Source organism: Xiphophorus couchianus, chromosome 22 (genome assembly GCF_001444195.1).
Source record: "Xiphophorus couchianus chromosome 22, X_couchianus-1.0, whole genome shotgun sequence".
NCBI lineage: Eukaryota > Metazoa > Chordata > Actinopteri > Cyprinodontiformes > Poeciliidae > Xiphophorus > Xiphophorus couchianus.
Genome location: NC_040249.1, coordinates 14521527 through 14537319, shown reverse-complemented (window position 1 = coordinate 14537319; position 15793 = coordinate 14521527). Strand labels below are relative to the sequence as shown.

General features: G+C 35.1%; 1 protein-coding gene across 1 annotated transcript in view; it reads left to right on the top strand.

Moving 5' to 3' along the window:
• Positions 1 to 575: 575 nt before the first annotated feature.
• The window catches only part of lmbrd1 (LMBR1 domain containing 1), a 56401-nt gene continuing 41183 nt past the window's right edge, over positions 576 to 15793 (top strand). The window contains exons 1-4 of the mRNA XM_028007242.1: positions 576 to 697; positions 2289 to 2465; positions 3988 to 4051; positions 14271 to 14368. Of these exons, the coding sequence (XP_027863043.1) occupies positions 632 to 697; positions 2289 to 2465; positions 3988 to 4051; positions 14271 to 14368 (405 nt within the window). The 5' untranslated portion in view covers positions 576 to 631. The remainder of the gene's footprint in view (positions 698 to 2288; positions 2466 to 3987; positions 4052 to 14270; positions 14369 to 15793) is intronic.

The window sequence follows — 15793 nt, the reverse complement described above, 5'->3', positions numbered from 1 at the left end:
GTTGTGACAAGATAAAATGTGAAAATGTACTAGGTGCATTAATGCTTTTAGAAAGTATTGCCTGTCTTTGTGGATTAGTATTGTATTTAAATGCAAACCTTAAACATGCATTTCCTTCTATTTTACATGCTAAAAACATAAGATGTAGACAGAAAGAACTTATGTTGTAAAGTGACAACCAAAATAAGTGCTTTGATTTCCTATATTTATTGTCCTTGCCTAGCTTTAATAATTTACTATACCATATGTTTCTTTAATGTGTAGTCTTTAAAATTGTAGAGATTAGCTATTCCCATATCTCAATAAATAAATAAATAAATAAATAACTTTGGCTCACCTGTGATTTCACAACAATTTGCTTACAGTCTTCCTTGTAATCTTACAACTTTTCAACTTGTTGAATCAAGATAATGATTTATTATCTTTCCCGTAACATAATAATGTTCATACATTTACGCTTACGCTCTTGACTAAATAGGTTTCCCCCCCAGCTTTGCTTTTATTTCGACACCTGGCTCAGTACAAACAAGTCTCAGCTCTCTATACTAAGTGCGGAGAATTTACGCAAGCTGCAGCACGCAGGGAGGTGACGTAACATGAACACGTGGGTTTGTTATTACAGGAAGTAAAGATGGCGGCTCAGTCCCTACTCTCAGAGTCTGTGATCGGATGGTCAATTTTCACAGTTGTTCTCCTGGTAAGCACATTAACATCACTTTTGGCCACGTTGTAAATGACGGAATTGTTACATATTTTAATTAGACGCGTTTTCCCGACGATTAATTCGGTTTTATATTGTGCTATCTACGCAATGTAGCTTCAGCGTATTAACGTCACTACTGGCTTTGGATTGGCTTTAGCCATGACACACTTTCAGGCTCTTTAAATGTTCCGTTGATGGACTTGGTATTTGTCTTTAAACCGTTAAAGACACAACAAGATGAAACGTCGCAGTTTCACGAACGAACCTGTGACTATTCATGTTTAATTGTTTTATCACATAACAAAATATGCGCCTGTGGAGGACCTTCGTCAAGATTTAGGCGTTATTTCGTCTGATGTCATTCACAGTCACACCACTGAGAAAGGAATGCATTGTCGTGAACAAATTACCTTTGTATCTCTGCCCACTTTTCAGAGCGCTCTCATCTCTTATTTGGATGCAAAGCCTGCGTCATTACCTGGCAAAACAAGCAGCCAGAGGCTTAAAGCTGCAGGCCTTTAATTGATTGATCTTGCCCGTGAATGGCAGACCTTGATATTAAGTAGCTGTTTTTTTGCAGCGTCCTCACTTGCAGCAGTTTGTGTCTAGAATACGACCTTGCAATTTTGAAGGTTTAAATTTAAAGCCTGGCAAAATTTTTCTCTTTTTTTTATTGTGGGGTGTCTGTTGTTACCCTAGTAGTTTAAAATGGTGTAACTGGATTGTTTAATTTACTTAAACCTACGTAAAAGTTTTTTTAAAATGTAATTTCTGAAAAAAAAAGCATTTCTGCTTTGTATTAATCAGTCACTCTTTTGTTCTCTTTTAAACCACAGTTTTGTTACTGATCCTGGAAAATTGGTTTAATATTTTCTGATCAGTTGGCTCTGAACAGCTTCAGATAGGCTTCTCTGTATGTGTAGAAATATGGGCTCCCCACTGGTTTCAACACTTTGATAACATTTCTTTCTAATTTCTACACTGGTATCCATGCACTTTTGCAACTGGAAAGCATGTCTGGGTAAAAGGTCAAACCCCTGTCTTCTGAATAAAGTATGATTACACTGAATCTTCCAGTTTCATTACATTTTTTACTGGATTCTAATAAAAATATCTGCTGCTTGAGTCCACTATCATATCTGGAATTTGTATATTTTTCAAAATGCTGATGCAGTACTATCACCACTCTTGCTGTGTTATTTACTCTGTCTCAAAAATTTGACCTTCAGTCTTGAAAATCTGAGTCTTTTCAGTTATTTTAGTTTTAATTTAAAAATAAAAATACACAATGTTGTTTTGGTTTATTCCTAATCATACACATCCCACATGTTCCTTGACATTTCTTCTTTATTCACTGCATTTCAATGTTTTTTCACATTTTCTCATTTTTTGTGTTGAGTCATGTAAATACATCCTTCTATCTAACATAATTTTTTCCTGTTTGATTTGTATTAACTCTTTTGAATGTACACATGATGGAAGCTAAAGATAAAATTTTGTGCCAATATTTGTTTATTTTGTTTTCTGTGATTTCAATGAATGTACCGTAATATTTCTGAATCATCTTCACTGCAATTTTTTTCAGGTAATTCTGGCATTCTGCTGGATCTACATTCGCAAATTTCAGAGTCGACAAGATAGTGAAGTTATTTCAACAATCACAGCAATATGTGCATTGGCCATAGCTTTGATAACCTCGGCTCTCCTTCCAGTGGACATATTCCTTGTTTCCTACATGAAGTATCCCAATGGTACCTTTAAGGTCAGTATCTGTTCTGTTAAGAGCCACTGTAAAATCAGTTTCAAATTGTTGACATTTAGTATGTTCTTAATGAAAAATTGTTCTTAGTTATCTTTTTCTCGAAAAGGTAAAAGTTAAATGTATTTCTTAATCCATTATTTTCTTCCTGTAGAACAGGGGTTTTCAAATCCCTTGAGGGCTGGTGTCCTGCAAGTTTTAAATGTGTCTCTGGTTCAACACACCTCAATCAAATGGCTGAATTAGCTCTTATGTACGCAGTCAAGTTCTCCAGAGCTCTCCTAATGACATGACTATTTAACTTAGGTGTGTTGAAGTAGAGACACTTTGAAAACTTGCAGGACACCGGCCCTCGAGGCCTGGATTTGAGGATCTTTGCCATAGATTGAACAAATAACCAAGCAAAAAAACTGCTTTGATTGCTGCTTTGTTTATGGTTGAACAAAAAAAAAAAATCTGTTTTCATATTTTTGTCTAACTTATGAAGACACCAATATGTTCTTCAAAATAATTACTGGGAATAATAAAGAATAAAGGAAATATTGTTTTTTCAATTGCTTTTGAAGATCTTAAAGATTTTCACATTTTTACTTAGCAGAAATTTACTTAAATTTAATTTATTATTTAATATATTCATACTGCAGTTTGTGCTTTAGCTCTGTCTCTGTTTGTAGTTGAAACCAAATGCTTAAATACAAAGTATAAAAAATATATACATTTATTTGTCACTGTCTAAAGTGAGAAATATGTCGGACTAAATTTTTCCTGTTTTAGGTCAGTTAGGATTATTGTGTGTGGTAAATGCCAGAATAATGAGATAATTTGTATTACTTTCCTCAAATTCAGATATGGACATGTACCAACATTACTATTTCTGTTAAACATTATTCTAAAGCCTGAAAGGTTGTGTGTTGGTTTTGTATCCTTCTGATTGGTTAATTCACAACATATGAGCTAACTGGGGGTTGTCCCAAAAGCACACAAACACTCTTTGTATGGCATCATGCAAATACCGCGAAAAAAAAAACTCTGATATCAGAAAGAGCATTGCAGACCTACACTAATGTGGTTCATCTGTTGAAACAACTATCCACAAGAATAAACATTGTGGATATGAATTCTGTGTCCCATAGATAAACATAGTTTGGTGTGAAATGTGCTTATGAACCCAAGAACAAAAACAACAATCAGCTGATTGCTGAAGATGTTAAGAGTGTCACAATTCACAGTGGAAAACTACTGTACTGACATAGATTTGAGAGGAAGAAGCTATAATTCACACAGCCCTAATTTCTGAAGACATATGCTGTTGTCTGAAGAAACTAAATGAAAAGTTTTTGACTTAATTTACCATCTATACTTATTAGCGTGGCAGAAATGGCCTCCTTTCACATTGCTTTAGTCAGTAACTTGTGTAATCTTATGTTTATCTAAATCACATTCTGACATCCTAAAACTAAATCTTGTTTGTTGTAACATGTTCCTTTTCTATGAAGCTTATAAAAACTTTTTTCTTGTTTTCCAGCAATGGGCTGCAAACAATGAGACAAGAGGACAAATTGAAGCCACTGTGCTGTATGGTTATTACAGTGAGTGTGTTCTACTGAACGTTAATGACAAAACACAATGAATACATGTTGGAGAATAAATAAATATTTACTTTGAATCTATAAAGAAATGTATCCATACAAGAGCTGACATTATATTTTACTTTACATATAGGTGGGGTATCCCATGTCTTGTGATATCAGCTCTGTGCTGTTTTCGGATTGATGGCCATGCCGGTTCAATTTTAATAATACTTGGAACCCGTCTCATGTAATCATTGTTTCTTGCGAGGTTAGCATACAACATATGGGATTCATGCTGGCATTATATTTTTCACAGTGGTGACTCATTTGCACTCAGGGTTTCTATATAGATCTTAATGGCAGAAGTAGTGCAAAAACAAATCTATTAGTGTATTATAAAATCAGTCTTGACTGAAGTTTTCTATATGAAAGTAAAAAAACATATACAATATGTCTAGCTTGTTTGAAACACTGCAATTCCAGTAGTTAATCTAAAAATCTGTATCATGTTTCATCTTGCTATAAGAAAGAATTTGAGCCATAACACTATCTTTATAATTAAAGTAGTAGTTGAGTTTTTTTCCTTTTTACCCCTCCAGGGGGTCTTTTGTGGGCTCTAGTGTCCCTTATATGACAGTGGGCTGACAGGAAACGGGGAAGAAGAGGGGGGAAGACATGCGGCAAATATTGTCGGGTCCGGGAGTCGAACCCGCGACGGCCGCGTCGAGGACTCAAGGCCTCCAAATATGGGTCGCGCTAACCACTACGCCACCACGGCACGCCGACTTTTTTTCCTTTTTAAGTGATGTCTTCAGTTTTGACAGAAACATGAACAAACTATATGCAAGAGTACCATAGCAGTAACTTTACAGGCGACCTGCTGTAGCTAAAATTGAATTAAAACCTTTCACTTGATCCACGTGAACTCCAAAGTGAGTGCTGCCTTAGAACTTAAGAAGCTTTAAAGAAAACTTCTTAAGAAGGATTCGTGATTTTGTTATGCTTCTCTGTCTAGAATAGGCGCTGGTGGGTTAGGAAGGGTTTATGTGGACATGGAGATTATACCCATTTATAGCTATTCCCAGAATGGCTGCCTGTGTGAATTTGATGCCATAATTTAGATAAAACTCAGTGCATTTAAAGATGAGGTCAGAAATTAATCATTAGTTTTCTTCAACTGTGATTTAGAAAATGTTGCTTTGGTGAAAATACTTGTAAATGTCAGTTGCTATGTATCCATATTTTCCACTTTTCCACTCTTTCTTATCTCTGCTTCAATCACTCTGTGACGTTTAGCATTTTGGGTAATTTCATTTATGACCAACATAAGTTCATAAGAAATTGCTCAGCATTGCTCAGCAAACAGTCCTTTGCGATATAAATATTGCACACAACAGAGCAGAAATGTATTAATATAAGATAAACTGCAAATACCAGCATGTATGTTAACATTGTCCAGCAGTGATGTTATCTTAGCCAGAGTTCTTCTGTCTTCCACCACCTGCACTGGGTTGAGACGGGATTCTAGCACAGAGTTGTCCTTCCTGATGAACTCATCTAAACACTTCCTCTCAAATGTTTTAAAAGGTACTACGCCAACTTACTAGCTTTGCTGATGTCAGCTCCAAAAGAGTCTGATCGGACCCTTCATGTAAAGAACATCAGTGTTGTTAGTCCAGTCCAGATTATCATTCAGGTCAACACCTAGGTACTTATAAAAGTCCATTATCTCAATGTTCACTCATTGGTCTCAGTGTGGTGGGTCTGCACCTGCAGAAATCCACCACCAGCTGCTTGGTTTTAGCCATGTTGATCAGGAAGTGGTTCCACTGGCACCAGTCCACAAAGTTCTGTACTCACCTGTGAAGAGGGCGACTAATGCAGCGTCATAGGATAACTTTTGTAGATGCCAGCATGGCTTAATAGAAAAGTCTGCAGTGTAGTGGGCGAAGAGCAATGACGCTAGCACATTTCCTTACCACCATTCTGTCAGAAAAAAAGCCCAGTGTCCTTGCATACTGTGGCTGGCTAGTGAGGTAGTCCAGTATCCAATGGGACAGAGAGTGGTCCACTACTGACAGCTCAAACTTGTCGCTTAGAAGCCCTGGTGGGATGATGGTGAAAGCGCTGGAGAAATCAAAGAACGTGAACCTCTTCAGGCCTTTCCAGGTGGGCTAGAGTTCAGTTCAGGAAGTAGATGATAATGTCATCCATCCCAATGCCAGGCTATTAGATGAACTTCAGTAGGCACCAGGAGGTGTAAATGACTGAGGAGCAGTCATTTAACAGTCTTCATCAGATGTAAAGTTAGTTCTATGGGCCTGTTGCTTCCGATTTCCTTTGGATGTTTGGTTTTTGATACCAGTACCACCCAGGAGGCTTTGCACAGATATTAATTTTTTCTTCAAGCTCAGGTTGAATATGTTACCCAGGATGCCACACAGTTGATCATCGCTGCACATCAGGAGCCTGGAACTGACACCATCCAGACTTGTAGCCTTTTGCACCTTGATCTTTCATAGCTCCTTCCTCACCTGAAGTGTAGAAAGGGATAAGATGAAGGTAGGGAATGGAGGCGGGAGGGTGGAGTCCTCTGAAGTGAAAGGGGTTGATAATGACTGAGAGCTGAGCGGTGTGAAGTCTTGAGAAGAAAATCAGCCAGTTGTCAAAGATGAGGGGATAACAGCAGGAGAGACTGGGCTAGGGGAGGGCTGGGTGTCTGATCAAACCTGTTTTGTAAGGGATTTCTGTAGAATGTTTAAAAGCTGGTTATTTTCAATAAAATATAATCAGTTTTTTACATTCAACCTGAAACGTTTTAGTGTATTTGTTGTTGCCTCGTATAGATAACCAATTATTGTAATGTATGCTTGTCTTGGGACACCGAAATATTCACATTGCCGTAACTTCAACATGTGTTTCATCAAGTGTACAGTATAACGATGCTTAGGCTTTTCTGATGTTGATTGTGACTGGTTAGAAACTTAGTCTTGTGCAGAAAGTCAGAACAACGAAAGAAATCCTGAAATCACAAACTGATAATCAAGATTTGTTGATTGTGATCGTGTAGTTTTGACAGAGTCACAACCATGGTTTTTGTAATAGGTGAAGGTGAAGTGTCATTTTAGAACTCCTACCATTCCCACTTGTTGATTTTCCCTTTATTTACGACCTTCAATAGAAAACATAAAATTACATGCTCCTTATTGGAATTTTTGCTAGTTAGTAATGAAATTACAGTTAGCAGTGATCTAAAGATGAATGCTTTTTTTTAACTCACATAAAACATAATTGCCTTTTAAATTTATACCATGCAGGATGTTATTTTTTTATATGCTTTTTACAGGCTTACTCCCAAGGAATGCTAGTCTTTTATGTTGAAACTAAAAGGCAGTTAAAACAGATTTTTTCTTTGATGCAGGTTAGTTCTCCGAAGCATTGGCATATTGTTCCAGTCTTTAGATCTATTTTTTTCTCCATGGATGCTGCGATTTGCATGTTTTTCTGTAGACACATAACTATAAGTCTCTTAATGGGTTATAAAACTAAACTAGCTTTTGTTTATTATGGCTCTGTTTTGGGTTTAAGTTTCTATCATTGCCTTTTGTCTCTTTAATTGCAAATGTTATTGTTTTCTACATGTGCTTTGATTTGCCATTGTTGCTTCTTAATGTTGTATGCAGCATTTCAGTAGACATTCCATTTTAAAATGTGCTGGTATAAATAAATGTGAGTTAACTTGATTATTCTATATACATCCTCTGGTTGCTTTATATACAGTCGGTAAAGTTCTCTTAATCTGCTGTAAGTTTTACCGTAATCCATGTTAATCATCTATCCATCAAGTTTGCTTACATGGTGTAGTTGGAGTAGCTCCTCATTGTTTGCCTTTATTGAGTGGAGGGAGGAATCAGTTGTTGGCACATTTGTTGAGTCTTCAACTATTATATATAGGATTATGTTTTTCATAAATTAGTTTTCTGTCATGCCTTAATCTGAATGGCTATTTCACTCAATTTTATATATATCTTCTGATGTTAAAGGTATATTGCAAATTAGATTATTTCTGCACAAGTGTTAATCATTTGTCCTAGCTATAGTTTGTGGTCTGGTTTGTTTGTCAAACAAGTAAATCTGCTCCAGCTATCTGAACATCTGTAATTTTTGCAACATTTCCATGTTAAATTTCGAAAATATTGTAGTTACATTTGTGCTCTATGCTGTGAAGCAAAACTATTAAACTGCCTCCACAGCAAAAGCACAGTTTTTAAGTGATGATGTGCACTTCAGCATTATTTGTTATTATGTGTTTTTTACTAGGCTTTTTATTTGGGCTTAGAACAAAGCCCCTGGGAAATAATTTGTCAGATTCACTCCTGATATGATTTGAGGTTTTTTTTCCTCATTAATTTGTGAGCTTGCTAAATCCACACAACTTTGAGGTGCCAGCCGACTTTTCCCATCTGTTTAAAGTGAACATGGAAGGCTGAAAGTAAAATACTTTAACTGACTTTTTTGGTTAAACTCGGGATACAGCATAAGATGAACAGATTTTAAAAGATATGGCCAAATATTGAAAGTGAGATGACTTGAATCGAAAGTCATAAATGCACTCAAAATGCCATACCGATTAGGAACATAGCACTGCATGCCCCCACTCCAAAGTTTACTTCCCCCCAACAAGGCTCATCCCTTTATCCTTGTAGGAGAAATGGAGTGGTTAAAAGACAAAATCCTAGCAGAACAAAGCTCTTCCTGCAGAGAAAAGCATGTTAAATTTAAACATGCTGACTGACAATCAGTCAGCACCTTTCATACTAAAACAAAAAAACCAAAGTTAACTAAATTAAAATTAAAAACATTAACCACCCCACCCCTTCCAAAACAAGAGAACAGAAATGTGCATGTAACATGTAGGGACAGACATACATATATGATTATTTGTGTGATTTATTATTTCATAAGAAATTTGCCTTTAAACCAAGAGCCTGAATCTTTTTACAAGTTCACGGTAAAAAGAACTTGTAAAAAGTTCTTTTTACAAGTTTTGATTTTATTCTACTTTGGAAAATATATGTCAAGGTTAGAATTCATGTGCTGCCTAAATGGAAAAGATTAAATAAATGTCATTATGACCCTGTAATTCTATTTTTTCCCCCACACCTTTTAAATTTTATACAAAACCTGGCATCATTTTGACATCCCTGTTTTGTTCTTTATTTTAGAAGCATCACTTTGATATTTGCCAGTAGGTGGAGACCAACTTCCATGTCAAGCTATGCAGCTTTATTTCCAATCAAGCATTTAAGGTTAAGTTTTCCTCCAGGACACAGCTGTGTCCATTTGTATTTCACAAACAGTGTAATTACAGGGTTGACATATAGTTTTATACGTCCTCTGGTGAGACATGCTTCTCTCCAGAGTCAACTGATTCATATTCACTGACGATCACAGTTAATAAGCATGTGAATGCTCAGTGATTTGAAGAGCTTTTGGCATAATTTACTTACTCTTTGAATTCACATATTGTTTCAGACAGTGGTCTTTCAAGTATGTCTTGTAATTTAATAATGTTCTGTGCATGCACAAAATTATATAAATGATAGATTTTTTTCAGCAACATTAACTGTTGCATAATTAGCTACAAGGGGTTGGACTAAAGATGTTTTACTATTGGTTTGGTTTTCATCAGCACTCTATTCTTCATTTTTACCATCAGTCCCTTTGACCAGGGACATCTCAGGTTGTTATTCTCAGTTGAGATGACAGCTGGGGACATTATTCAAACTTAAGCTTTCTCAGGAAAAAAAAAACTATTACAACATTTTCAGCAGAGGCGCATTTCATTAAAGGGTATTTACAAGGGGAAAAAAAATCTATGAAAAATTAGCTCAATTTCTGACAAAACTGAAAACCTCTGGCAAACAAAAAGAAAATCAACAACTTGATTTCTAATAATGTCTAATGATGCTGTAGCGAATGACCCTTTCAAAAGCGGTTATTCAGATCCTCTATGAAATGCGGTTGGGTGAATTTTTTTTTGGCTAATGTGTCATTCAATGCTCTTGTAGAGCTTACCGTCCATACACACACTAACTATGGGTTGCACTCATAATTTTATGACAATAACTGTCTGTCCCCTGCTAGTTTTTTTACTGACCATTGTTTTGATACTTGGTATTACACTACATAGATGTTGAGGTATTTTGGGCTTAAATGTGAATGCATAGCTGTTGAGTTGGAAAGCAGATTTCCATTTTGCTTTCTGAAGATGTGGTTGGAGTTAAAGGATATGGAGACAGCAGAACTTATTTGATTTCAAAGTGAATAATACGCAATGAGAACATTATAATATGTTGTTAGCCGGTTAATGATGATTTGTTGATTGTGCATACATATCGTGAATATCTCATGATGTATGGTCAAATTATGAGCATGTGATTGATCAAAGATGTTGATCAACTGAGAGAAAAACCTAAGGAATTCTTAATTCCATATAATAAATCTATTTCTTTATTTAATAAATTGAATATCAAACAAATGCCAGTGGAACTGGTATCTAAATTTAACCTGACATTGGGGATGAATGTCTGCTACAGAGATGTCCACATCCTTTTATACAACATGCTTTTGTGATCTAGCATAAAAGGTTAGCTTTCAAGCTTGAGGTTTGTCCACTTTTACATTTCCTCTGACTTTTCAGTACTTCAAAGCAGTGGTGCATAAGACGCTTAAGCAACAGGGCAAAATACCCTGGGCCTCCTGAATAAATCATTGGCTTTCTCTTTGCCTTGTCTCAAAGCCATTTAAAAAAAGTAGCGAGACAGGAGGCAGTCCTTGTGCACACTACAATAACTTTGTTTTTGTCAATAATAATGTGCCTGCCAACATATGTGGACAGATTTCACTGAAAGCTGGTAGCTTTGTGTCTTCAAAGAATTCCTAAAACTACTGAGAATTTTCTGTTTTACTTTGAAGAGCAGCTTTGGGTGATTCAAAGAGACCTTCAGTGAAAAAAAACAACCAAAAAATAAAACGTAGTCAAGCACACAAAAGAAATGAAAGGCTATTTTTTTAATGATAGAATTAAATGCAGTTCAATTCAGTTTATTTATATTGCACCAATTCACAACAGACATCATGTCTAGGGCTCTTACCAAAATAGTCAGTTTAACCTAGTCATACAAACAGATTCAAGGTAAGTTCCTTTCAACTTGATCCTAGTCATCAGACAATGAAATCAACTTCTGTAATTACACAAATAATTCTTTTCTTTAATTAACTAATTAAAGAACGTGCTGCTTAACTGACTTTTTAAAAAAAGCTCAAGACCTTCTTTACCAGTTTATTCTCCCATTTCATAGATACTCTTTGGGAAATTTGGCAGTTTTTACTTCCATTTCCTACCCTTAAGCAAAATATATATATATATATATATATATATATATATATATATTTGGTACTTTGAAAGGTAATATTTTCATAAACTATTAAGATTGGTAGTCATAAAAACATCCAATCATGATGATTATATTAAAAACATATATATTTTCTTCACATCCCGGTTTGGTTGGATGCTATTTATTGGAAGCAGAACAACAACTTTAAATCATCAGCTGTCAAAGAAAAAAAACATTTGCTTGTTGTTTTATAAACTGGTGTGTGGTTTGTATGAAAAGTATTATGTTTTGAATAAGGGAGATAAGTTGTGATAAACATGCTTTTTATATATTATTATTTTAAAGCTACTTCCATTTTTTTGTTTGTTTGTTTTGATACCTGTCTGAGGCTCAGTGACTTCTCAAAGCTCCATATTATGACTACAGATCAAACTCCAGTGCTGCTTAACTGACCTCCACCTATTAGATATTATTAAGTGGAGTAATATCAAATCTCTTGAGGTTGACTAAGAGTAGGTTATATCAAATGATTTTTAAATTCTTTACATGTCAAAGCAGTAGCAGCAAAACATCCAGCTTGGTTAGAAAAGACAGAAGGTAGAAATTGCAAGGGTGAAATTAAAAAAAAAGTATTTAATGTAAAAGACTATTCATTTATTATGTAAAACATCTTGCGTGTCATTTTGTATTTTGAAAGAAATTGTAACAAAGAAAATACAAATATTTTTTAACCAGCGATGGAAATGAATAAATATTATTGCATATTTTTCATAAATATTTAAACACAGAGAAGTGTATAACGTCTGCTTGTTATTTCAGTAGATTTCAATCTACGTATATAACACACAAACACAGAACCTAAATAAAAGGTTAAGGGCATTCAATTATTTAGCACTCCTATTCTGTCAAAGGGATAAATGGGCTACGTTTTAATAGTGATAATGCATTTTTTCCGGCAGATGATCTGCATATAGAGTAATGACTGATTCATAATAATTCAATATGACCTATTCTCTTTGTATGTTAATATTCATGGTGTTATGATTAATTTTACCCAGTACTTTAACCTCCAGGCATACATCAGCAGCTGCATACTGAGCGTGGTTTGCTTTTATTGGCTTTTGGCATCATCCTCAACTCAGTTTGTCTAGCTGAAAATGAGTGCTAATGGATACATTGGTGAAGCAATGAGCATGTGCATATTGAAAGCAATGCCCTGTCACGATCACAGCTGGCAAAAGGCAAACGTTCTATAACGGCAACATTCATTTTCCTGCAGCAGAGAGAGAACCTTTTCTTGAAATGGTTCATTTTGGAGAGAGAGGTGTTTCTACATGCCTGGAGCACACTTTTTTGTCATTAGTGTGGCCGCTTTGTTGAAGTATGCTACTGATCAAAAATATTAAGCAGTCATTAAAATGATTTTACTTGTTTCTTTTTCTCATTGTTCTTATTTTTCATGTATTGGGCTCATATTCAGAACTGAAACTGTTTATTCCTTACAAAATAAACAGTTGCATTGTTTTGATCATATTTGAGATTTGTGACCAAATGGTAAAGCTGAGATCGTATTAATATCTGTAAAACTTCTCCTTATACAAGCTGTTTAAGTTTGAAGGAAAGGGAAAGCAGTGCTGTAACCTGTTTGCATTCATTTGCATTTGTTTTTGTTGCTTCTCGTGCTAATGATTCACATTATCACCTCAGGGTGTTGAGCAAACCATGCCAAGTGGCTGATTACGTCTTTGTGACATGCTTTTCAGAGAGTTATTTTTGGATTGTCTGGACTGTCTTCCTTGACATCAGTTTGAGGCAAGACAAAAACGCCCCCATCTTAAAATGGCATCCTTCTATGAATGTTTTCTCCTGGTGTATTGCATCCACTTAATATAACAGGTCACAAATTTCAGTGGAGGTAAGCTGTTTTTTTCCCTCTGCTGCAGAGAACTTTTTCTTTTGCTATAGTGATGGTCATCTTTGACATGGAGATGGATACTATGTGCTTTGTCAAATAGGATTAAGCAGTATTAATCCTTGCGATGGCAGGCTAGGTGCTTTACCACATGCTATTTAGGACTAGACAGTCTTCTGGTCCAAACCATAGTGTTTTTTTTTGTTTTGTTTTTTCAAATTGTTAACAGATGCAGACATACTTATCTTACCAACAGAATAATCTGAATAATAGAGAAGGGAATTTGTATTAGGCTGGCAATTTATTTCAGTACGATTCTCAATTTGTTTCTCATTATTTTGAGTAAATGGGTGAAGCCAGGTTTTCTCTCACAAATCTTTTGTTTGTAGGATTTTTGCGATTAATAGTTTGCAATGGTAAGTCAGCTCCTAATTAATATATATTATTTCCAGCAACCTAAGCAATCATATTTCAGACTACACTTGATACATAGCATCTGGTTTTTGTCAAAGCCATCAAATAAATTTTAATTTAAAAAAAAAAATGTCTTACTGTTTTTAATACTTTATCCAGTTTTCCTCCATTGTTAAGCTAATATTTTTTTTTTTCCACAATGACAGGAGTGTACCTATGTAATGTAATTGCAAACATCCTATAGAGGAATGACGAGAGATTGTGCTAGAAGATCTTGATACTTCTTGCTTTAAGTTGTAGTATATTAAAATTATCTGACTGTCAAATAGCTTTGCAATTTGCCAAATGTTTTTCAATAGATCTAAACACTGCAGAGGGTATGTAAAATGGGTATGTGGCTGTTTTAATGGCATAATTTACCATTGGAAAAGGAAACTGGCTTTAGTTTTAGTAAATTTTATTAGGAAAATATATTGTGACTAATTTTTGCCCTTTCTTTGTATCCCTGTAGCTCTCTACTCCATAATACTATTCTGTGTCTTTCTCTGGATCCCATTTGTTTACTTCTACTATGAAGAAAAGGATGACAACAATGTAAACAAATGTTCGGTAAGAATACGCCTTTGTTTCCCTGCATGCAGCACTGCAGCTCACTCATAGGTAGTTTTGAGGAATACATTTTTTTTGTCATTCTACCAGATCTGATCAGTATGTTAATTGTTAACATTCCCAAATTTCTGGCAACCTGCAGACATAATCTTCAATTCTCAGTCTGCTTGTTTGCAATTTTTAACCCCTTTGTCTCTTAAAAAGTTCACCCTAAGTTTAGAGGGCAACAAATTTTGTATTTTTTTTCTACCTCAGTAAGTTGCTTAGACTATGCTGAATGAAGTGAGGCATTCTTGCAATAATACTATGCAACTTTTCTATAGAATGTTGCACACAACCTCTCTGTGTGGAAAGAAAAAGGCCGACTGATGCCTGTTCATGCCAACCAATACTCATGTTGACTGAATCCAACTTTTCTTTAAGAACTACTACTTTGATACGTGAAATAACAGCATTTAAAAGTTTTCTTCTTTTTTGGTCTAGGTTCTAATTAATCATCTACTATATAAGCCAGATCAAATCCACACCAAGTATTTCAGAGAGTAGACTCCATATTTTAAACTGTTTCTTTCATCTTATATTCATCATTAGCATACCTCGCATAGCTAAAATCTTTTCAAAGGTCAGAATTTCCAAATTCAGCATGTTTTAAAACAGACAAATGGTGAGAACTCAACAGGATGAAACACATCAACTGTGCCACACTAATTTCAACCTTCCTGTTATCTCTTTTAAACAGGCTTTCTGTCAGCCTGAATAAACCAAAGATGAGTCTAATCAAGTCATAGAAAATATAGTTTTTGTTAATAATTAGTTTCTTACATCATACATTTTTTAAAGTGAGATATCAATCCCAGCTCTGAGATCCGACATCCGAGGTAAATAGAACACAGCAAAAGCCCGACTGGTGAGAGCAGTAATTTATCACACTTATCTCAACAAAGAAGTAATGATATCCACTGCTTTGTGATTTAGGATGATTACTTATTTTGTTTATTTTACATTTAATGAGAGCATCTATATCACTCATTTACCTCATAATCTGCCTCTACTCCCCTCTCTTACAGAGGAGAAGCTGGGGTTACAGTAGGTGGGTGCTTCACTAAATCTTTTACACAGTGGAATAAAGGATAAGTTTGTTTTCTATGAATAGTAGTAACTCACCTTTGGCCATAATTTCTAGTTTTTAATCCCATTCAGATACAACTAAATATGTTGAGTATTTTTATTTTTTAAGCCTCCTTACTAAAATTATTATAAACAATACTGGAATTTCTGCTTGTTTTGGTAACTCAAAAATCAACGTGCATCCGTAATACATAGATGCGAATAAATATTCCAAGCTTAAGAAGAATTGCTTTTGGTACATAATGTGACATTATTAGATTTTGCACAGTATAAAACTAGATGACTGTTTACTTACAT